General features: G+C 39.2%; 1 protein-coding gene across 1 annotated transcript in view; it reads left to right on the top strand.

Moving 5' to 3' along the window:
* Window positions 1–24,836, top strand: part of jak2b (Janus kinase 2b) — a 38,377-nt gene that overhangs the window by 5,786 nt on the left and 7,755 nt on the right. The window contains exons 3-17 of the mRNA XM_041787144.1: window positions 111–234; window positions 320–437; window positions 9,947–10,092; window positions 10,312–10,603; window positions 10,927–11,046; window positions 12,938–13,095; window positions 13,782–13,893; window positions 14,637–14,823; window positions 15,569–15,693; window positions 15,908–16,042; window positions 16,622–16,709; window positions 17,763–17,890; window positions 18,249–18,387; window positions 19,161–19,312; window positions 23,035–23,185. Coding sequence (XP_041643078.1) covers window positions 111–234; window positions 320–437; window positions 9,947–10,092; window positions 10,312–10,603; window positions 10,927–11,046; window positions 12,938–13,095; window positions 13,782–13,893; window positions 14,637–14,823; window positions 15,569–15,693; window positions 15,908–16,042; window positions 16,622–16,709; window positions 17,763–17,890; window positions 18,249–18,387; window positions 19,161–19,312; window positions 23,035–23,185 — 2,175 coding nt within the window. The remainder of the gene's footprint in view (window positions 1–110; window positions 235–319; window positions 438–9,946; window positions 10,093–10,311; window positions 10,604–10,926; window positions 11,047–12,937; window positions 13,096–13,781; window positions 13,894–14,636; window positions 14,824–15,568; window positions 15,694–15,907; window positions 16,043–16,621; window positions 16,710–17,762; window positions 17,891–18,248; window positions 18,388–19,160; window positions 19,313–23,034; window positions 23,186–24,836) is intronic.

Genomic DNA, 24,836 nt, shown 5'->3' with positions numbered 1-24,836 from the left:
AGAGGATCACTTTACCAGTCAACCAAATATCAATACAACTAGGATTACTCAGTTATATGGAATTCTTTACATAACTTAATGTATTGTTTTCTTATGCTCTGTCTGCATAGGTATATCACCTCTGTACTACGGCCTCTTTAGTCTCTTCAGAGAGAGAGACCATTTGTGGTTTTCACCCAACCACATCTTCCAGCTTGATGATTCAGCTTCAGAAGATGTGTTTTTCAGAATAAGGTAGCAAACTAAATTTCCCTTTGGAGTATCTTCTCTAAATTTGAAAATCATCTTATTTACTCTGTCTGTTTACCTTATTTCACAGATACTATTTCCCTGGCTGGTACAGTGGTGGGGCATCCAGAGCATATCGATATGGGGTCACCAAGGGGTCAGAAAGCCCTGTCTTTGATGACTTTGTAATGTCATACCTCTTCTGTCAGGTGAGTACTTCAGCTCATCGATTCGTTTTTTCTTGAAGGACCTAGATACAATCCACTATTTGTCAGTGGAATCTCTGGATGTATTTTATTCTTTGGTTTTTCCATGGTTATGACTCCGTCAGTGTTCGTAGTTCGGAATGTATTTACCAGGAGCCAAATATAATACATAATATCTTCATAATATATAGAGGTGTCATCCTCTTTGAAACAAACAGACCATGTATCTTGAGCACTTAAAAGACTTTATAAAGCAGTTCAAAGCTGTAAAACTGGCTCTACTGTAATCTTTGGAGAGTTAAGTATGGCTGCAAAATTTTTCTTTTTGGAACTTAAGTCCAATACCTGACAAAAATTCATCATCTCATAAAATGTTGATGTGAAAAGGGAGGTCAGATGGCTTTAAACACTAAGCTGGTGATAAGTAGAATGTCTTTCTGAGAGCTGGTGTATGTTGTTATACATAAGGTCCTTAGGATGATCCAAGTATCAAGGGAAAAGTGAGATTCAGTGAAAAAGAATCCAAATTAGTTTCAGCCTTAGTGGAAATGAGACCTTTTTTAATTGTGGACCAGTTTAAGTACAATACTTAAAAGCAGATCTACAACTTGATGGGGAGGTGTAAATATTTAAGTAACACTTATTTATTTATGTGTGTACGTATGTATTTATTTATTTATTTATCTAGCATTTATTTGCCATGGACACACAGTAACATTAATGCTGTGGCATGTAATCATGCACAGGTCCCAGATGCACTGCTTTAAGTGTTTATAGCAAAGTGCTAATTTTCAACACCATGATTCAAAATCATGATTTCAGTTTTATTTCTAATTCTGTGGGTTGCATCTTGATTCACTATCAATTTTTGATCCAGACCAGTTCCCAATGCACAGTGCATTTCCTATTTGTTTCAGAGACGTATTTCAGGATCTACTCCAGTCAATGGTGCATTAAGAGCATGTTGTATTCATATCCTTTGTTTTACTGCAACTGAAGTTTGTATAGTAGCAAGTGATGCATGGTTTTAACTTTATGAGCTACTATACAGATTTGATCTGAGCTTTAGGTATGATCCCAGTGTCAATAAATCACCTGTATTACATAGAGGTGGGAATCTTTAGGCACTCCGTAACTCGATTAAATTACAATTCGTAGGGCTACATTTCTATTCTTAGTCTGTTATTGATGCACTTTTTTTATTTCTGTTGTCCTTACTGTGTCCAACACAATAAAAAACATTATGTTTGTGTTTAGAAAAAAAAGAGAGAAATAAGATGTCCACTATCCTCTAATTGGAGATGTGTGTTAACTGGATAGTTTCAATTGCACTGAACCAAAGGTAGCAGTGTCTTTTCCTTGTAACTTATCTGAAATAACAAACTTAAAAATGTCCTTTTTCACAGATGAATAACTGGTAATCTAAATCTCGCTGTTATGCGCTACATGTCAGAGTTTCACCTTTTTGTTCTGACTATTCCACAGTATTAAATATTTAAATAATTAATTATTGGACATTTACAAATTGATTCATAATCTTCCACCTCCACATCACGATGCATCTAAGAATCAATTTTTTTCTCCCACCTCTAGTATTACACACTGTTATGATGAGACTGGGAATCCTGAATGGGTAAGCAGTATCAGGTTTCCCCAGCTGTGTAAAACAACTTTTCTGTCGCACAAGTAAACTGCACTGTACAGGTACATCTCAAAACATTAGAATATCGTGAAACAGTTCAATATTTTTTGTCACTCATTTGAGAAAGTGAAACCAATATATTATATTGACTCATTACATATAGAGTAAAATATTTCAAGACTTTATTTCTTGAAATGTTGAGGATCATGGCTTACAGATAATGAAAACCCAAAATTCAGTGTCTCAGAAAATTAGAATGTGAAAAAGCTCAATATTGGAAGGTCATGGTGTCATACCCTAATCAGCTAATTAACTCAAAACACCTGCAAAGGTTTTTAAAGGTCCCTCAGTCTGGATCAGTAGGCTACAAAATCATGGGGAAGACTGCAGACTTGACTGATGTCCAGAAGACAGTCATTAACACCCTCCACAAGGAAGGTAGGCCACAAAAGGTCATTGCTAAAGAAGCTGGTTGTTCACAGAGCGCTGTATCCAAGCATATTCATAGGAAGTGTATTGGAAGGAAAAAGTGTGGTAGGAAAAGGTGCATCAGCATAAGGGAGAACCGCAGCCTTGAGAGGATTGTCAAGCAAAATCCATTCAAGTATTTGGGGGAGCTTCACAGGGAGTGGACTGAGGCTGGAGTCAGCGCATCGAGAGCCACTACGCACAGACGAATCCTAGACATGGGTTACCAATGTTGCATTCCTCGTGTTAAGCCACTCCTGAACCAGAGACAACGTCAGAAGCGTCTTACCTGGGCTGTGGAGAAAAAGAACTGGACTGTTGCTCAGTGGTCCAAAGTCCTCTTTGCAGATGAAAGTACATTTTTCATGTAATTTGGAAATCAAGGTCCCAGAGTCTGGAGGAAGAGTGGAGAGGCAATGCAGCCATCTACCAGGACATTTTAGAGACCTTCATGCTTCCTTCTGCTGGCAAGCTTTATGGAGATGCTGATTTCATTCTCCAGCAGGACTTGGCACCTGCTCACACTGCCAAAGGTACCAAAAGCTGGTTCAATGACCATGGTGTTACTGTGCTTGATTGGCCAGCAAATTCACCTGACCTGAACCCCATAAAGAATCTATGGGGTATTGTCAAGAGTAAGATGAGAGACACCAGACCCAACAATGGTGATGACCTGAACACCGCTATCAAAGCAACCTGGGCTTCCATTACACCTGAGCAGTGGCACAGGCTGATTGCCGCCAACCAAGTAGAGTGCATAGAAATGAACATACTTTTCAGACGCCTGACATTGCTGTTTAAAATATCCTTTTTTTCTATTGATCTTATGTAATATTCTAATTTTCTGAGACACTGACTTTTGGGTTTTTCATTATCTGTAAGCCATAATCATCAACATTTCAAGAAATAAAGGCTTGAATTATTTCACTCTATGTGTAATTAGTCAATATAATATATGGGTTTCATTTTCTGAAATGAGTGACAAAAAATACTGAACTTTTCATGATAGTTTAATTTAAAAAAAAAAAAAACGTTTTTTTGGGCCTTTTCATGCCTTTATTAGGAGGACAGTGGATAGACTCAGAAACAGGGAAGAGAGTAAGGGGAGACATATATGCCTGCATACATGGTGCAACCTTTAAACCACTTGACCATCTGCGCGCCCCGATATTCTAATTTTTTTAGATGTACCTGTATGTGTAATGAAGCCTATGCTATGATCCCTTTGGTTTCCGTGGCTTTTTTATGCCACAGGCATTGTCTTAAAATGTCATACACTGTAGTTAACTGATAGAGCATTTCCATTATGGCAATTGAAATTGAGTTGCTGGTGTGTGATCTGTGGAAGTTTTTAAGCCTGTTCTTGTAGTGCTGCACTTTATGGTAACATTTATCAGTGGCTGTTTAACATTTTTTGCTGTCACAGTCAGTTTGCAGCGATGGACATGGCAGTCACCACTGCAGTTATGGTGGCTGGTTAAGATGGCATTCCCCATACATTGGGCATTGATGGGCTACATGTATCTGCCCATTGTCACCAAAATCCAGTCAAGACATCTGAGTCAGTATTGGATCAATATCTATTTTCACATGTTACTTTAATTGGTCCACATTTAAAAAGGTCTCAGTTCTAAGTAGGGCTGTACCTGACTTAGATTTTTTCAGGAGCAAAAAAACTAGCAAATATCTCAGCCTGTTATTACACAGTATTTCACATTATTAATTATTTCTGTTACTACATATTTCTGCAGTTTTTCTTTTTTCAACAAACAAAAGGAGTCAGATGATTCTGAACTCTCTTTTTGTTTTGAAGATTTTTCCAGATTGAGGATGAAACTGGTTTTAATGACGACAGTGAACATTTCCCCATGGTTAGTAATACCATTCAAATTGTGATTATTATTTAAACCATTTCTAATAACCACATTACATTATCATGGTAAATGATGTCCAGACAGCGTGCAATGTAGGTTGGTTTACAGGGGTGAACTGAAAATCAACAGGTTGACTGGGGACTTGAAGGAAACCTATAGGGAGGAGACATCACTGTCTTTCTCCTCTGCTCTCTCGTCTACACCATAGCACTGCACTGTCAGTCGGAATAAAGAGCAGGGACACAGGTAAAGAAGGACTTTAGCAGAAAGTCAATTAGTTCATCAGCCAAAAGCACATCAGCATTGTTTTATATTATACCAAAATGTAGTACCTTTGACTGTCAGCTTGGACACAACTCTGACAGTTGGACAGTGGAAATGGTATGCATGTTTATTAAACGTTATCATCAGGTTGTCGGCTGTAAGAGTAACAAGTAGCGAGTGATTTAAATTCTCTGTAATTGTAATGGCGTTAATGATTTTAAAAGGAAACACTTTACACCACTAATTACTGTAAAAAGTAACTTTCACGCGTTACTCCCAACACTGGTTAATGCGCATGTAATAAGGTTTATATTTGCATTTGATAACTTTATGATTTGATGTTTTTACAAATAGGACAGTGTATAGTGCTCTCTGCTGTTAATTGTATTTGTGTTGTTGTTGTTGTTTTTTATAAAAACTTGGTGGAATTATTTCAAATGACTTGGCAGCACCTTTTGAACATTTTCAGTAAATTATCACAAAACCATGATAATACTAATACCTGATATTTTAGATCACCATAACCGAAATATGACTTGTAATATCGTTACATTTCTATGTCAAATGTCAGACAGCATAACCCATAATGCAGAAACCAGCATCTGCACTGGAGTTGTGTAAGTCAGAGGACAAGAAGTAAGGTTTTTTTTTATTGTGGACTCACTACAGTGCAGCAGAACTGTGTTTGAATAATATGAGTAAATGAATTTCAGCAGACTGCAGCAGGCTGTGGTTTAAGATAGTTGTGTAATGCAACTGAATGTTCTCACAAGTAGAAGCAATCTGCTGTTATTAGCAAATATATGAGTACATGTTAATCAAGATTCTAATGTTGCGTGTAAGTTCTGTTTGATTAAAATAAAGCAGCCAAGACACAGTACAACAAAATGTTGACACTTTATGACCCTGCCCTGAGTGAACAGCCTTTCATGTCAGGCTTAAAAAACTATTCTAGAATACTGGCTTTGCCTTTGCTTATTGAACCTTTTCTAGTTATCAAATACATTAATTCTTTGAATTAAATAACTTCGCTGATTGCTGGAAACTTCATTGTTTTTCTCCAGATTAATGCAGATTCAGAGAACAACCCAACCCCCCCGTTTTGTCTGACTTTCTCTGATCTGTAAGGTTCATGGGTCAGCTGTCTGTTAAATCACTTGTAAGAATTTCAAAATGCCCTGATAACTGATAAACCTGAAATCACCAAACCAGAATTGTTGGTCTGTTTTCCAATGCTTCTAATCTTCTAAAATCTTGAAAGAAAATAGCCTAATTGCATTTTTTTGAATGGGGACAAAAATAGATCTGGGCCTTTTAGTTATTGGCAAACATGACTTGGACAGGAGCCCATGTTTATCTAACAACAAATTTCTCCCTTGGTGTGTATTGAATATGCCGGCATTCCCTTAAAGTGAAATGTAACCCACTGCAACATAATAGGTCTTTGATTCTTATTAGTATGAACCCAATGTGCATTTTTCCCCAGGGCATCCTTTTGGGTAGTCCGACAATGAATGCCACATTAGCTAACAGATTTACTACTTTTCTAATGCCTAAGAGGCCAATATGTCTCGTTTCTCTTTTAGTAAGCAGAACACACTTGTGATTGAGGTTGCACAAAGCCTGCTCTGGTTTTGTGTGTGATGAATGAAACACATTTTTACTGTTGCCATGCCTGAATTGACTGCTAGAGGCTTTTTGTCATAGGAAGACAGAAATACACTGAAGCGTAGTGTTGCTAGACCGGAAGGAAGAGTAAAAGAGATACTTTTCAAATGTATCATCTTAGCCCTGCAGCCCTTTTTTAGACCTTATGTGTCTAAATCCTACGAAATAAACAGGGGGTCTGTATAATATGACTGAACTAAGGTTACTTCAGCCACCAATATGACTGGAGCTAACCTCTGGTGAACTGAAGGATTATGTGGATTTATGCCTGTGAAAATCTGTGCTTGTGGCCCGGGAAAAGCCTATAAGGGAGAAGGGAAGCACTGCTGTGTGGGTCATTTGAGGGTACCGCGCATTGTGTGTTTGCAGCCAAGCTATTAGACATGCTTGCATTGGCCCTGGACAGATGTTAAGTTTAGTTTTGTGTGGGGCATGTTGGATTCCTTTTAGCCTGTTCCAGCACGGAGCCTCTGTTGGTTATAAAACAGACTAAAACAGATAAAACAGGCTGCTACAACTTTCAAAGGGAGCTTTGTGTCTGCTCATGCCAGTTGGAAATTAGCTGATAAAATAAGCAGAAAATAACCACATTTTAAAAAGCCTCTATTTTGGTAAGGATAATGAACAGTAAGATTGTTGGGCATTTGACATTGCTCATTTCATGTGAGAAAACAATTGTGCCAACTGTAATAGGAAACACTTTCTGGTGCGTGTCACCTGTGCAAGGTACAGTGATAAACAACATCAGTACAGTGTAATACAGTGTAGACATTTTGCATTTGTGTTTTAAATTGTTGTGTCTAGAAAAAGGGTAAAAATTATTAGAAAAGAACAATACAAGCAAGTTTATGGCTGTAGTAGAGTAGGGCGATGTGGGAAAAAAATGGTATCACGATTTTTTTTTTCACAATTATGATTTTTATGGCTGATTTTTATGGTGTTGAACAAAAAAAAAAAAAAAAAAACCGTATTCCCCACATACAGTGCTTAACAAATTTATTAGACCACCACCTAAAGTAAGGTTTATGCCACAGCTGCCCTAAATTAACAGCATTGGTAATTACCAAAATCATTTTTTATGTTTCTGCAATAGTTAATACATCAATATGTACAAGCTCTTTAACCCAAATGATATTTTTAATGCTAAAATGTTATTATCATTGTTATCCATGAATTTTCAAATTTACTGATTTACAGAAAAACTGAAAAAATTAGAAAGCACAATAATATTTCTTGATTGATATGTCAAATTTTAGTTATTTACTTGCATTCCTGAAGAGAAAAAATTGTTTTAGTGGTTGAATGTCATGCTTGATTAATTTCTGACGTCTCAGGTCTTGTACACAAGTAGCCAAGTATCTGGGAAACCGCATATATTTTTATATGTTTAGGCCTGTCTTCCACACGAAACCGCAGTTTTACGTCACTAAAAACGATCTTTTCTGAAAACTCCAGCCAAAGTGGAGATTTTGGAGAACTCCAGTTTCGTGGTTACATGTGTACGCTGGGAAACAGGGTTTTTGGTTCTTAAATGTCACAGCTTTCACCGTGTTTGAATTTCTGGCAGAACAGACAGAATGACGGAAGTTCATTCTGATTGGCTGGCACGGGTTTCACATCTGCAAAACACTGCCATCTATGGGTTTGGCATGCTTAGAGCAGCATTTAACGGTGGACTAGTTCTTTTTTTGTAAATGATCAGGTGTGGACGAAAGTATTTTTAGAAACAAATGAAGGGGTGTATTTGTTTTAGAAAATACTCAGCTACGTGTGTACAAGGCCTCAGAGAAGCCCAGTGAGCCGGCTCAAATTTGGGTATAAAAAGGTGAATTCAGTTTGAAATCCTTCATTCCTGTTCAAAATGGTAAAACGTTGAGAGCTCACTGAAAATGAAAGAGTCTACATTAAAGCACTTCATGATGCTGGATGGTCTCTGAGACAAACGTGACAGGTGGTCTAATAAATTTGTTAAGCACTGTATATTTTTCAAATGCACCAATACAGAGTTTACAATTAAAGTCATATTTTTTCATGCTTTTCTTCAGCAACAACCTGTTGGTCAATGCATGAAATATTTCAGTAGTTCGTACCATCAGGTCAGATGGGTCTGGAGGTCCTCTCCCAAATATTTTAGGCACCTAACATTTTTTAATATCCCTGCATTCATCACAATAAAACCAGGATTTTGTTTTGTACCCCCCTTAGTGTTTTTCAATTAGTGGACAACCTCCCGGAAATCTAAATCTGTGGTTTCCACTCCTTTCTGCCTGGTCCCCCTTTAGCAGATGAATTGTTTAAATTGTGATGTCTAGTGAAGATTTGTTGTTAGCCCTAGATTTATCTGGAAGTCGGCCCACAAAATTTGCCTTGCATTGCTTGTAGTGCAAATCAGAGCCATCAGACCTACTTCAGCTGAGGTATTTTTCTTTACTCATCATCATTTCTTATCTTTTAAGTGTGTTTTAAGGACTGAAGTTTAAGGTCTTAACTACATTTAAGTATCGTATCCGTATTGGCTAAAATTATTTTGTAAATATCAGCATACCGGATATCTGCAAAAAATCAAATTTTGTGGATCCCTACTTTAAATGAACTAAAGAAATAAACAGACTTTTTGCAGCATAATAAATTATTTTAAACGTCATTCTGTTGTTCTGAAATAACATGTGAGTCATAGCTAACCATCTGTGTACTTTTTTCAGTTTACAGGCCAGGTTGAGACAAAGAGGAAGACTTTCTAGGGTCATGACACATCTCACTCTCTTTCCTCTGCTCACTATGTCTATAACAGACGCTAGCTCACATTTTAAAAAGACAATGAAGGACTTAATTAAACATTTTGCTGAATAAAACAGGCAGCGGGGGTAAAGGTTGGCACTGAGGTAGGAGTTGAGATACTCCCATAGGACTTAGACCAGCAAAACAATCTTTTTTTCTCTATCACTGCCTTGAGCGCAAGTACTAGCTCTCTCTCTCTCTACTTCATCTCCCACCGCCGTGTGTTCCTTTCTCTCTCCATGACTGTGCAATCACCAACCAACTGGGGAGTGAGCTGCAAACATGATATCTCCGAGTGACAGGAAGCTCATTATTGGTTGTGTTGGTCAGCCGTCCCTTTAACTAGGGCTATTTCGAATCATAGTGAGGTCACTACATGAATGAATGAACATAATAGCTTTTAAATTGATTCTTTTGACTTGTTACCTCTGCCAAGGAGGTTATGTGATCGGGTGGGTTTGTTCATTGGTTGGTTAGTTAGTTAGTTTGTTTGTTAGCAATATAACTCAAAAAGTTGTGGATGGATTTTGTTTACATTTTCATGAAATGTAAGAAATGGCATAAGGAAGAACTGATTAGATTTTGGGAGTGATCCGGATCACCGTCTGGATCCAGGAATTTTTTTAAGGATTCTGTACTATTTGGAGATAGGGCTAATCGCGGAGGTCTGCACTCTCCGAGTGCTTTTCTAGTTTTTAAATGAGCTTATTCACATATAATCAAAGTTTTAAGCAAATGATCTGAAAAAAAAACTGTAACACTTCACTATGCTGTTCAAAGAAGAAGTATACATTGACTGTGCTTTTCTTTGTGTGCAGTGGAGGAATGACTTTGTAAATGGTTTGGTGAAGATCCCAAACTCCCATGAGACTCAGGAAGAGTGCCTGGGTATGGCTGTCCTGGACATGACGAGAACTGCCAAGGAGAAACAAACATCGCCGCTCGACATTTATCACACTATAAGGTACAGAAACAGAGGCAAGACTTTGTAAGACTTGTTTGAAACTATGTCCTGCTCAGTACTCTTTGATGTTGGGGTTCAATTGTTCACATTACAAAACCTGATTTCTAGCACTGATGCTATAATTGAGGGGTATTGTTGACAGGTTTTTTCTTTTAATCTTTGTGTTGTTTGTTTATGGAACTAAGCCAGTCTTCAATTAAGAGTCTTACTCACCCTTAGCTACAAGTCCTTCTTGCCAAAGGATGTGAGAGCGCAGATCCAGGACTGCAACTTCCTGACTCGCAAGCGAATCCGCTTCCGCTTCAAGCGCTTCATCCAGCAGTTCAGTCAGTGTCGGACCACAGCACGCGACCTCAAGCTCAAGTACCTCATCTGCATGGAGTCCCTGGAGAAGGCCTTCTATACAGAAACCTTTCAGGTCCGGGAACCATCCAGTGGACAGCTCATCATCCTGGTGGCAGCAGGCAGCGGCGTCCAGTGGTGCAGAGAAAAATTAAAAGATAATGGCGAGGTTTGTAACCATACCTTTTGTAACCTTGTTAGCTTTTTTACTGCCATGCTCTACCATCCTTTCTACATATCAGTTTAATTGACAAGACTTAATTGAAAGAAATGTTATCACTAAATTATCCCTTAAAATACATTGAATTTTAAGGAAGAGACAGAAACAAAGCATTGAATCCATTGGCATTCTAAATTTGCTTCACAGACTTTGGTTGTGAGACTATCTTTCCCACTGTTTTGTTATTTTTAGAAGTGTTGTGATAGAATACAACTACAAATGATTTTGGGACATACAGATGATATTTGTTGTTTCATATGTTCTTTATTTAGGAGCTGCAGACCTTATGTGACTATCCTGATGTCACTGACATCAGCATCAAACAGGCCAGCAAAGAGGGTGCCACAGAGAGTCGGGTGGTGACAATCAACAAACAGGATGGAAAGAATCTGGTAATTTCTTTTTCTGGATGTCTGCCTTTTACTCTGTTGTAAACAAAAAAGGAAACGGAAAAAACTCAGCAGTCATGTGTAAAGAAATGAAAGAGCTGGATATCAGCATGGAACAAAAATTCTCAGCAGTTGTGGACAAAGAATTATAAGAATTAGGTTCAAGCTTTTTATGCAACTTGAGTTTTACAATACAGAGTTTAGGAATAGTTGGAGAGCGGTGGAAGTTTTAAGCCCAAGTTAAGTTCTTTTTGAAATAAAACACAAGATACTTGTACCCTAATGAAAAGGATAAGCACTCAGTGAGGAAACTCCTCCTCCCAATGCCCTTATGCCCTACTGATCCGTCACATAACCATAGTGACCACAACCGTTTACACAGCATTGCTGCCTAAAACAGACTCAGGCTCTGTTTATGTAAACTTTCAGATGGTGACAATGCTGATCCTAGTCTACCATATGAATCCCAACTGGTATATGAATGAAAAGTCACAAAGGTTATCAACTTGGTGTCTCTCTTCACCCTTGTTTCATCAAGTGAAGCCTACGACATCTCAGGAAGGTTTGACTGTTTACCCTAACATCCCATAACTCCTCCATATCCTAGCTGTCTTCAACCATTACACTCACATGTGAAACTAGAAGAGCACTCGGAGAGCGCAGACCTTCAACATTGCCCTATCTTCCAATAGTGAAAAATCCTTTAAAAATTCCTGGACCCGTCCCCACGTGCCCCCCACCACGGTATTTGCAGATTACTCCCTCCCCGGTGGGGTGGAAACACGGTGAGGCAAAGCATTGGCTTCGCTATGGGTGGACTGTCATGGCAAAAGCATTGCCTGCTGGTGCCAACAGACGCACTGACAGTCTCACCCATGGTCTCACAGAACAACTGGAAGTCATGGCAGAGGGTGAATATTCCTCTATTCCTCCCAGCTTTGAGATTTGAGATTTATTTATGTTTTTTAAAAATGGGACAATATGCATTAATGGGCATTTACATGTAAGTACATGGGATTATAGCCCAATGGCTAATTTCCATCCCCAGTCCCATTAGCAGGTTGGTGTAAACACATAGAACAAAAAATAAACGTCAGTAAATAGGAATAAAACACACAGAGCGTATTAAAAGTGTACTTGCTACAATTCACTGTCTTCCTCTCTGTTACGCTCCGACTCGTCTCCTCGACCGGGCCTGCGTCTTTTAAACTCTATAAACTCCAAAACTTTGAATAGAAACACACCCAAAATGCTGCTGGGATTGAAGTTACTCATGTCCACCATCTCCTGGTGTAAAGTGGTAACAGCGCAGACCTCCGCCATTAGCCGTATCCCTATAGTACAGGATCCTTTTAAAAAATTGCTGGATCCAGACAGTGATCCGGATCACTCCCAAAATCTAATCAGTTCTTCCTTATGCCATTTCTGATATTTCATGAAAATTTCATGAAAATCCGTCCACAACTTTTTGAGTTATGTTGCTAACAAACTAACAAACGAAGAAACCCACCCGATCACATTACCTCCTTGGCAGAGTTAATGAGAACATAAAAACAGAGTACGGCTGAAGAGGGATGTAAAAAGAGGGGACAGGGAAAGTAGAGAGAGGCTGTTTGCTTACTAACAAGTTTTCATGAGAGGAGAGAGAGATGACCAATTTTTACTTTTATTTTTGTTTTGGTCCCGTCTTAGAATTATTTCTCTTCACCAAAATCAGCTGACTTGTTTTAACTGCGTTTTCGGATGTCTGTTTTACAGCCTCATGCATTCTTTGTCCACATGCCCCCTGTTTTTACAGTAATGCAACAGTTAATTGTACTGTAAACCCCCTACATCCTATCTCCATCACACAAACTTCTAACATATGTCTAACATTTGTTGTTGTTTATTGTAGGAGCTGGAGTTCTCCAGTCTTTCTGAAGCCCTCTCCTTTGTGTCCCTTATTGATGGCTACTATCGTCTAACTACAGACGCACATCACTACCTTTCTAAAGAAGTTGCTCCTCCTCGGCTTGTGGAGGCCATCGCTTCACATTGCCATGGCCCAATCTCGTGAGTGAAGAATAAATCAACTCTTTCTTTGTATTACCACAACGCCAGGGTAATTTTTCCTTGACAAATAAGAAACAACAGGAGACACAACAACAGGAGATAGGCTTTTCTTACACAAGTGTCTCTGAAACTGAAATAACACTCAAGAATGTCACAAATATCTGTTACATGTATTTGCAGTTGTTTTGTACTGTGGAGGGTATTATCCCAACCAACACAGACATTAAGTTAAAGCTGCCAGTAGTGATGTATTTGTACCATCATTATCACACTTTTCTGACAAGCTAATTTAACTTCTAATGCTGTCAGACCAATAGTCATGCCCAATTTGTGATCAGCAAAGCTTAAAAGCCATACAAACAGGCACAGCCACAAAATCTTTTCAGATTCTGTTCATCATAATTCACACTACTACATCTTCCTCCTACATGTAACAGCTCTACTGCACCAGACACATTTGCTATGCCTGCAGAAAAACCACCTCCATTTGTATAAGGTTTTTACACAAGGGAACATAGAACAATATTTTGTGTTTCCCATATGCCTTATAGCATCTGTGTGCCCGACCCCAGTGTGTGAATTAATTGTTTCTGCAAACAAACAGATTAATAACCTTCTCTCACTCCTCCTACCTGATGTGGCTTTTTTGTTTGTTTGTTTGTTTGTTTGTTTGTTTGTTTTTCCAGAATGGAGTTTGCAATCAACCGGCTCCAAAAAAGCGGAGACAAGCGAGGATTGTACATTTTGAGATGTAGCCCGAAAGACTTCAACAAATATTTCCTAACTTTCCCTGTTCAGGTATGTAAGCTTAAAACTGAAAACCGTTTGTCCAGATAAAATAAATAGCTACAGAAAATGTAATTTAAGCTAGTAGATATGAGTGCAGTGACACAATTTTATAAGAATGGTGATGATGAGATAGATGCTAAGGTGACTTTCCTACTTGAATGAAAACGAACCCCTAAATATTACCCATTTGTGATAAAAAATGTGCCTGTTTGTGTTCACACTTGCTGCTTACCTTGACAAATTTTGGTCAATTTTCAGGAGTTTTCTTCGTCTGTAAACAGGGGTTTGTATCTGAGCTTTCCTCATTTTAATAACTGTAATATGGACGGTCATGGCTCCAAATTTGCTTCATTGTTGCAACACATATGAGGCAGAATACCACATAATATCCTGCAGCAGCTTGTGTCAGTTAAATGTTAACTTTCAAGTAAGTCAAACTGTAGTGCATTGGCTTTGTTTTCGATAAGCCTCCAGACTGGACTTACTGCTTTGTGTTTAATCTTAGCATACATACAGTCACATCATGCGTACACTGAGAACATGTTCATACAGACTACATGTAAGGGTTTTTTGTTTTTTTTAAAGGAGTTCCTTTTTTATTCCCTGTAATTTTTTCTTATTGAAATGAAAACACCTTTACTTTCTCTGTTGATATTTCCCTGATTGTAGCAGTATTCTTTTTTTCTGATGAGTCTTTAAATGAAACTCATATCGAATAATTTTAAGAATCTGCTTTCCTCTGTGTCTTTTAGGTGTATGATACATTGGAATACAAGCACTGCCAGATCACCAGGTCTGAAAGCGGGGAGTTTAACCTCAGTGGAACCAAAAGAAATTTTAGCAATCTGCAGCAACTACTCAGCTGTTACCAAAAGGAAACTGTACGCTCTGACAGCGTCATTTTCCAGTTCAGCAAGTGCTGTCCTCCTAAATCCAAAGGTAAAATACATTCTGAAATAACTTAAAGCGATGTTGTATTTGAAAAATATTGTGTTTTGGCTAAGCTCTGATGGAAAATGCAACCATTGATCGCAACCTCCATTCACTAGCACAACCCTCTGTTTGCTGGACATAGAGGCAGCAACGCCATTGTCCTGGAAAAAAAAAAAAAAGTTTTCAAATCTGAGTGCACAGTTTAGAAACTTTGCACACAGATTTGTAAGTCATGGATATGGATTTCATATGACTTTTTGCTTTGTCTGATATGAGTCTTAGAATCCAAAATAATCCAAAATGTCAGAGATGCTGTTCTTTCTCACCACAAAGTCTTGGTATTCAACATTTCCTTAGTCGTGTGTCTACCCTCGTCCATGGAGATAGCAAACGTCCCTGTCATGCTTTATAATTGATCTTCCCTGGAGTTCGTCTACTGGGACGAGGACAGTAGTCCAACCAAATATCCTAACTGAGCTTTAACAGTAGCTCCACATAACTTACTATCAAGTTGTGCCCAGTCACTAAGGAAGTGTGTTTGCTAGCTGGAGATTCATCTTATTGAACCGTGTATCCAGTGGCTTCATTCAGCTGATCAAACAGTGTATGTGACTGCACAGCTCTTGTTTATAAAATGTACCTTTTCATTAATTCAGTGCCTTTCGGGCATCCTTTGCGGTGAGTTCATTTTACATTTTCATATGTTCAGCCCTCCTCTTGATACCATTTACTCTTCTATTAAAACCAACAGAAAAGTCGTGCCTCCTCGTGTGCAGGAGCAACAAGGGCTCTGAAGTGCCTGCATCTCCATCACTGCATCGACATAACATCAGTCAGATGGTGTTTCACAAGATCAGAAAGGAAGATCTGGAATTTGTAAGCAGAGTTTGCCTTTAATGAGATGTCATATTTGTTTTCAGTAATCTAAAAGTTTTGTACACAAATTACAGTTGTAGTTCTTTATTACTATACTTGTTTTTTTTTCTGTTTTAACACATGCTTTAAATTTACTTTGATAATCATTGGTGTAAGTCCAAGATTTTTTTTGTTGGAAAAATGATTTACACCTGAAATCCTGGCTTTCTTTCAGATGGAGAGTTTAGGCCAAGGGACATTTACAAAGATCTTCAAGGGAGTACGTAAAGAGCTGGGCGATTATGGACTTGTGCACCAAACAGAAGTAGTCATGAAAGTCCTGGATCAAGCCCACAGGAATTACTCTGAGGTCTGTGGCATTGAACCTTTAAAAGGTTTTGTTGGTTGGACAGATGAATGTTTGTAAAAAAAACAATCAATATTTGGATAGTGACATTTAATTCTAAATCTGTTCTAGTCTAAATTGTTGTCTTGTATTCAGGCTTTTTTTTATACAAGGATTGTCCAATAATTAATTTGACATGATTTAAAAAGAGAAGTGTAGTTTCTTGGTCATCATGTTGTCCAAGAAACTAAATTGTCCGGGATTTTTCTCAAACGTTTTTCTCTCATCTGAGATTACTGTCTGAAATGAAACATTTGACATGAATTTCACAACCCTTATTTTGTGTGAAACATCTGTTTGATGATTCAAAACTGAAACTATTGCTGTTGTGGACTTCCGATATAATCCTGTTTTGATTAAATCTTATAACAGCCATTTTGAAAAAAACAAAAATTGCATCTAGGAATATCTTTGCAATTTTGTTTGGGCACCTTATCATTGTCCACACACTTGAAAAACTGTGAGCCTAACCTTCATAAGTGCAATCATTAACTGTAGCTGTCTTTGTTTGAAGTCATTTCTCCGGCTTCTTTTGTCTTACAGTCTTTCTTTGAAGCTGCCAGTATGATGAGTCAGTTGTCACACAAGCACCTGATCCTTAACTATGGCGTGTGCGTCTGCGGAGAAGAGAGTAAGTCAGCCTTATAGACACACTCACTGTACAGATGCTGTTTGTTTGCACATAACTCACAAACAGTGCACTGTCATTTGGGCCATATCATGAGCTTATCTCATTAAGTTGTTATGTTGTCAAGAATCTACTGTTGACGCTGTAATCTTAACCAGACTCTATTTGGCTCAGAGCAGTGATTATAGCGTGACCATGGTGGGCTATTCTAAGGAGGATTACATTCCCCTATCCAAAGCACTTTGGCTTGTCTCATGTCGTCTTCATTTCATAAGACTTCTGCACCGTATATAAAGCTTTCCATCAAAGTGATCAGAAATGTCTCAATCAATCAGAATCATCAGTATGACTTGCAATAGAATTTACCCTGGAGAATTTTGAAACTCAAACATCTGATTTACATGTACAGTGGATTGGATGTAGTTGAGATTTTTGTGAATTATTTTGATAACCCCGACAAGAATTATGCAGAAACTCTTTGTCCAGATCACTGTAGCTGTCACCGTTATCTGCGCCTGGTATGATGTGACTCTAAGATACTTCCTGTTTAATTATCAAAGAAAACATTTCACAGCTGCCTAAATCCTTATTAGTAATCAGCCCATGAATTGGATTCAAAGATGCCTCTTTTATCATCAATGTACACTGAAATATAATGCAAAAGTATAACCCGTTTTTTTCTATTCCCTCTTTAAAAATTAAAATGTTGTTTTTCATAGTGTGAAACAATAAACTGTCAAGCAGTATCCTATGACTAAATTACTGAAGCAAGCTTAGTGATCCTAGGAAAACTAAGTAAATAGGAAAGCATAAAGTCAGAAATGTGTCATAAAATTAAATCCTTCCATCATCACTTTTTAAGATTTCTGGGGTGTGACACGTAATCCCTGTGGTCCTGTTTGTAGCTTTGGCTAACCCCATTTGCCAAGTGGCTCTTAATGTTATTGACATTGTGTAGAATAAAGTGAAACTGATATGTTCAAGAACATTGCAATGGTTTTCTAAATGCATCAATGATTTTTTTTAACCTGAGCTGAAAAACACACTTTTCTGCAGACATCATGGTGCAGGAGCTTGTGAAGTACGGGTCACTGGACACTTACTTGAAGAAAAACAAGAACTCGATCAACATCCTATGGAAGCTAGAGGTGGCCAAGCAGCTGGCCTGGGCCATGAACTTCCTGGTAGGAGTCTGTATTTACTGACATTTTATAGAGTTAAAAGTTTTCAGATTAAAGGTTGACAAACATGAAGGGTAACCCGTTATATGATTTTGACAGAACAGCCCCCCCTTGAAAATAGTTACATTTTGCAGGAGAAATTTTCAAATGTACTATTAAAGAATGATAGGGCTAAACACAACATAAATGAATAAATACATGACTAGATATCCTTGCTCTGAATTGCTTCAATTTACAGCTTGATTAAGACTAAGATACCTAGCTATGTATATTTGGAATAAAAAGCTGAAACAATTGAGAAAAAGAAACTGAGAAGATTTTTTTTAGGAGATGGTTAATATCTTCCTCTGTTAACCTGCAGGAAGAAAAGCATCTTGTCCATGGGAATGTTTGTGCTAAAAACATCCTTCTGATCAGAGAGGAGGACCGACGATCCGGAAACCCCCCCTTCATCAAACTAAGTGATCCTGGCATCAGCATCACAGTCCTGCCAAAAGAGAGTGAGTTTCTCTTTATCCTCAGTTTAACTGTAATACAAAACTTGATCAGCATGGGGCAGCAGTTCAACAAAGATGAAAGTGTATTGAGCTTGTATGTCCAGTTTCACATTGATTTGCCAACTTGAAAATGTGGAATATAAATCTAACTGATATAGAAAAGGCAAGCTCTTTTAGTATCATCCGTTTGTGTCTCATGCAGTTTACAGTCCTGCCAGCTACAAGTATGATAGTTAATTCTCAGTCTATGGCAACCTTGATAGTTATGATGTACAGATCCACAGTCAAGAGTTGTTCTGTCCACCTCCGTCTGTCACATATCATCTTAACCCATTAGAACCATTTAGTCCAGTAATATTTCTTAAAATCTTAGATCAAATCAAAATCATCCTCCTCCTCCTCTGCAAACATATCCTTACGCACTAAGCCTTGGCTAGTGGGTCTGCTGTAATTTGGGTCATTGGTCATACCTTTGTTGTTTTAGTCTAATTTCGTGTTGTTGTTGTCTTAAGATGCTTTTCAGCAAACCACATCATGTGGTTTAAAAATAATGAAATCTTTCAAAAAGCACAGATGTTACATCCAGTCTTTTTATGTTTCGGCGTGTTTTATTGGAAGCTTCAAAGGAGTTCACTTCTCAGTGCAGGAATTTATTTTATTTGTGCATTATACTGAAATGAATGCTTATTTTTTTCCTGAATTTATAGTGCAATTTATAGTGAAACCTAAAAATCATGAAATAACTTTAATGGATAGAGTGTTTGTTTTTGTATCAGTTCTGGTTGAGAGGATCCCATGGGTGCCCCCTGAATGTATCGAGGAACCTGTGAACCTGAGCCTAGCTGCAGACAAATGGAGCTTTGGCACCACACTGTGGGAGATCTGCAGTGGTGGGGAGAAACCTCTAGCAACACTTGATAACTCTAAGGTAGGGCAGAGTATAATATATCGTATAGCTACACTGTTAAATGTTTATTTATCTATTATTTAAATACTGTTTATACTGTATAGTGGTAAAGGATTTTAATTCCTTTAATTCAAAGGAGTGTTTTCAAACTGCCTTCTGATTGTGTTCAATTAAAAAGAGTTGTTGACACACCTTTGCTGTAACCTGTGTTCCTGTTGACAGTCTAAGGAGGTTAACCGTTGCGTAAGAAACCTGCACGAGCAGGTTAGCATGTTCCTCTGCATTGTCATGGATTTAAAAGACAACAAAAAACATCCTGGAATTTAAACTAGGTGTCTTTGGTTAGCATCAGCTACACGTTGTTCCAACTCTGTTTGGGAACCTTCAACATGCCGTAAACTCACAAGTTTTTGGCTGAAATATTTCTCTCTCTATTATGCTCTCTATTTGCTCTTTATTTTCACTTCACTGCACTGCAACATGAAATCAGAAGGTTTCACTTCAGCTCAAAGACAAATGCCAAAAGTCAGTCCAAATATTTAAAAACAAAATTTCAGTCAGTTTGTACATAAGTGCAGGACAATCAGGAGCTCTAATGGTGTCACAGTCTGTGATAAAACAGCTTTGTTCTACATGTGTTAAGACATCCTGAGTAGTTTTGGACCACAAGTAATTTGACTGTAAAATATTTAGGGCTGACACCTTTCATTCGTCTGGTCTGATGGTTGGCCAGTATGCTCTCATCTGACAAAGATTCCTGTTTATTGGTTGGTCACGCTGTGCGAGAACGAAACAGTGGAGCACACAGCGGACTGACAGACACAGCAGGAGAGAGGGGAGCAATGCTGGGCAGTACATGCAGAGAGGCACACAAAGTGACGCAGAACATGTTCTGTTCTGATTGTTTCCAGGAGTTAGGCTGTAGATAATTTGGAAACAACAGGTCTTAAACTCGATATGAAGATGCCGGCTTTTTGTAGGCTACTGAGGTGGCACTGCTGAGTGTCTCTGCTTTGCCCTTCATCATAGCTCCAACTCTCGTGACCTGTTTAAATCACTGGTCTGTAAGTATGGGGTATAATATTGCCCGTTTATCATGAGATTGAAGTGTTCACATCAGCCTTAGTGTCTGTTCCAGGCAGACAGAGAGCAAAGAGAGATAAAACAATGTCGCTTTGTCATGAAGTCACAACCAGATGACTTTTCTCCCTTCACCTCAGTAAATAAACGCTGCATGCCATCTGATCCCTGCTCATAAATGACACAGCTCCAGCTTGAACAAGTGATCCTGTTAATAGTTATCGTTGTAAGTTAATAGAAACAATTGACTGAAGATATTTTGTAGACTCTGATGCCCAAAAGTTATCCTGCTGTGATCATGTAAATTATATGATTAAAGGTAGGTGCGTGCTGATCATCTCTGAGTCAGCTGTTGTTTTAGTACAACAAATTAAGGATGAAAATTATCAAAAGTGCCTCATAAAGCTTGTTATGTTGATTTTTAAGGTCATCCAGTCTACCAGAGGGTGCATTGAGGAGCCTGTTACAGATTAAGTGTTCTTTTTTAGTTTAGTTTTGTTTTGTTTTCTAACGGCATGACCAATCGAATGGATGGTGTGTGGATGTAATTTCAGTCAACAAAGATTTTCTTTGGTTGACTACAGCCCTAAAAATATAACACCCAAAATGCTAATAATTCTTGTGTTAGGTTAAAAGTGTGTGACTCCATCATCTACCATTTAACACTAGAGACAGTTGGGTGAAATTTACATGAGGCTTATTTTCAACCTTGTCAAACTTAATGTTGATAATTTGTGAAAGTCTGTCAGTCTTTGACTTTTATTAAAAGTGAGTGCATCTGATGTTGTTAAGCTGATGGCATAAATCCAGATTTTTAAAATGCTCATTTATACCTCATTTATGCCATGCTGATAAAATCTGCCCCATTAGAACACAGTAAGTTTTCCCCTTTTTTTTTTTACACCAGTCAGTAAACTATAGTCATTGGTGTGGAAAAAAAACATTCTGTCTGTTGCTTTACTTCCTAATCAGAATTCATAGACGTTCATGCTGCACTGAGCCGGATCAACGCACGCAAGGCTGCCAGCCCAGACGGCATCCCCGGGCGTGTGCTTAGGGCATGTGTAGATCAGCTCACAGGGGTTTGGACATTTTCAACCTGTCCCTCGCCCAAGCAGCTGTACCAGCATGCTTTAAATCCACCTCCATTGTTCCAGTTCCAAAACACTCCAGCCCAACATGCCTAAACGACTACTGCCCTGTAGCACTCACACCCATCATTATGAAGTGCTTCGAGCGACTGGTCCTGGCACACCTCAAGATCTGCCTTCCACACTGGATCCATACCAGTTTGCCTACTGCAGCAATAGGAGTACAGACGATGCTATCTCCACAGCGCTGAACTCTGTGCTCTCACATCTGGACAATAGTAACTCATACGCACGAATCCTGTTTGTTGACTTTAGTTCAGCATTCAACACTGTCATCCCCTCCAAGTTAACCAGTAAACTTTGAGACCTGGGCATCAACTCATCCCTCTGTCACTGGATTATTGACTTTCTGACTAACAGGCCCCAGCATGTCAGGTCAGGACACACCTGCTCCACCACCATCACACTCAACACAGGCGTACCACAGGGCTGTGTGCTGAGCCCATTTCTCTACGCCCTCTTCACCCATGACTGCAGGTCAGTACATGGATCCAACTCCATCATCAAGTTCGTGGATGACACGATGGTGATTGGCCTCATCAGCAACAACGATGAGACGGCCTACAAGGAGGAGGTACAGCATCTAGCCGCTTGGTGCGCTGAGAACAACCTGCTCCTTAACACCAGCAAGACCAAGGAGCTCATCGTGGACTTCAGGAGAGAGAGAGGAGGCACGCACAACCCTTTTCACATAAACGGGATGGCAGTCCAACCTGTCTCCAGCTTCAAGTTCCTGGGGATCCACATTGCTGAGGACCTCTCCTGGTCCACTAACACCTCTAGCCTGGTCAAGAAGGCTCACCAACGCCTCCAACGATCGAGAGCATCTTGACCAGCTGTGTCACCGTCTGGTACGGGAACTGCTCTGTTTCAGACCGCAAGGCGCTACAGTGGGTGGTGAAAACCGCCCAACGCATCACAAGGACTCCTATTACAGCCTCCCTGCTGGTCATACTCTCACATGTCTGTCATACCTCTGTATAATATGTCCATAGTATTTAAATCTGTATAGAATGTTCATATCTGTAACACGTCTTCAATCTGTATATTATGTTAATATCTTTCATGTATACATCCATACACACATATATATGTGTATTGCACCATAATATATTCTGTATTATATTCTTTGGCATACAATATCCTGTAAATACATATCTGTGCCCCATATACTCACCTCAATATCTGTAAATTATGTCTATAACAAACTATTTAATACATATTATAATTAAGCCATATATCTTTTTTTATATGTACATTTCTGTAAATACTACTACTACTTGCACTTGCTATTTATTGCACTTCTGGTTAGATGCCAAACTGCATTTCGTCACCTTGTACTGCACTTGAGTAATGACAATAAACTTGAATTTAATGTAATCTAATCTAATAGACTAGACTTAAACATGGATACAAAATATGAGATGCATTTTTGTGAAGTGTCATTAGATTTGCTCAGGTTTATAGAGGTTGCCAGCAGTTCTTAAGTTAATGCTCAATTCTGTCTCTTAGAAAATGCTGTTCTATGAGGACCATCATCAGCTTCCTGCTCCAAAGTGGACTGAGCTGGCTAATCTGATCACCAGCTGCATGGACTACGAGCCCACGTTCAGGCCAACTTTTCGTGCCATTATCCGTGACCTTCACAGCCTCTTCACACCAGGTTGGTAGATACACTGCTCACCAGCAGCAAAGCCAAACTGCCCCTATCGGTGTCACGACAGGGAATCCAGGTCACACTGGCAAGGAATCTCAAATGTCGTCAGACTACACACATTTATCACAGTGTCCTCTGAACCACTTCAGTGAAAACAGAGACTCAACTCCTGACACTGTCAGGCCATCTTTGAATGACTATTCATAATGAGTTTCCAGGAGGAGAACAGGACTAATGTAGTTCTGTTTGTTTGTTTGTTTGTTTGTTTGTTTGTTTGGGGTGGGGTGCGGTGGGTTACCTTTTAAGGCCCCATCCACACGGAAAAGAATTCACACACGGAAACAGCGTTTCAGGTGACTGTAAACAATACTTTCTGAAAACGGGTCCCAGAGTGCATAAATCCGTAAACGACTACCGTTTTGTCTCTGTGTGGATGGCTATCCGCATCTTTCTTGAAACGATTACGCCACACATAGCGTATCTCCCTTATGGTGCCTGCGTGCGTCTCACCAAAACATTAATGGCGGACTTCAGGGTCATGTTTGTGCTGCAGAAGCTACTGAGCTTGTTATGGCTTTTACAGCAAAATCTGATGCTCCTTTACCACCACAGTGAAATGCATAAACAATATGTTCTTAAATCCACTGCGGAGAACCACCAAAAGGACAACTAGAAGAAAGTTTGTGTCAGTTTGCTGTGATCTTCTTCTTCTTCTTCTTCTTCTTCTTCTCCTTTGATGCATTTCCGTGGCAGCGTTACAACGCCACGTACAGGCTTGGCATATGCACTACGTCGTTTTCAGTCGTTTCAGTGGTTCCGTCTTTACAGAAAACTTTTTCAAAACGAAACGGCAATGTATCGTTTTCGTCTCCGTGTGGACGGTGCCTAAACGGTGACCAAGTAGACATACACAATTATTGCCACAAGTATTCACTCACCCATCCAAATAATTGAAATCAGGTGTTCCAATCACTTCCATGGCCACAGGTGTCAAGCACCCAGGCATGCAGACTGTTTCTATGAACATTTGTGAAAGAATGGGTCGCTCTCAGGAGCTCAGTGAATTCCAGAGTGGTACTGTGATAGGATGCCACCTGTGCAACAAGTCCAGTCCTGAAATTTCCTCGCTCCTAAATATTCCACAGTGAACTGTCAGTGGTATTATAACAAAGTGGAAGCGAATGGGAACGACAACAACTCAGCCATGAAGTGGTAGGTTTCGTAAAATGACGGAGCGGAGTCAGTGGGTGCTGAGGGGCATAGTGCGCAGAGGTCGCCAACTTTCTGCAGAGTCAATCTCTACAGACCTCCAAATTTCATGTGACCTTCAGATTAGCTCAAGAACAGTGCGTAGAGAGCTTCATTGAATGGGTTTCCATGGCCAAGCAGCTGCATCCCAGCCATTCATCACCAAGTGCAATGCAAAGCGTCAGATGTAGTGGTGTAAAGCACACCACCACTGGACTCTAGAGCAGTGGAGACGCGTTCTCTGGAGTGACGAATCGCGCTTCTCTATCTGGCAATCTGATGGACCAGTCTGGGTTTGGCAGTTGCCAGGAGAACAGTACTTGTCTGACTGCATTGTGCCAAGTGTAAAGTCTGGTGGAGGGGGATTATGGTGGGGTTGTTTTTCAGGAGCTGGGTTTGGCCCCTTAGA

This window comes from Cheilinus undulatus, linkage group 5, assembly GCF_018320785.1.
Source record: "Cheilinus undulatus linkage group 5, ASM1832078v1, whole genome shotgun sequence".
Lineage (NCBI taxonomy): Eukaryota > Metazoa > Chordata > Actinopteri > Labriformes > Labridae > Cheilinus > Cheilinus undulatus.
This window is presented reverse-complemented; position numbering and strand designations above follow the sequence as displayed.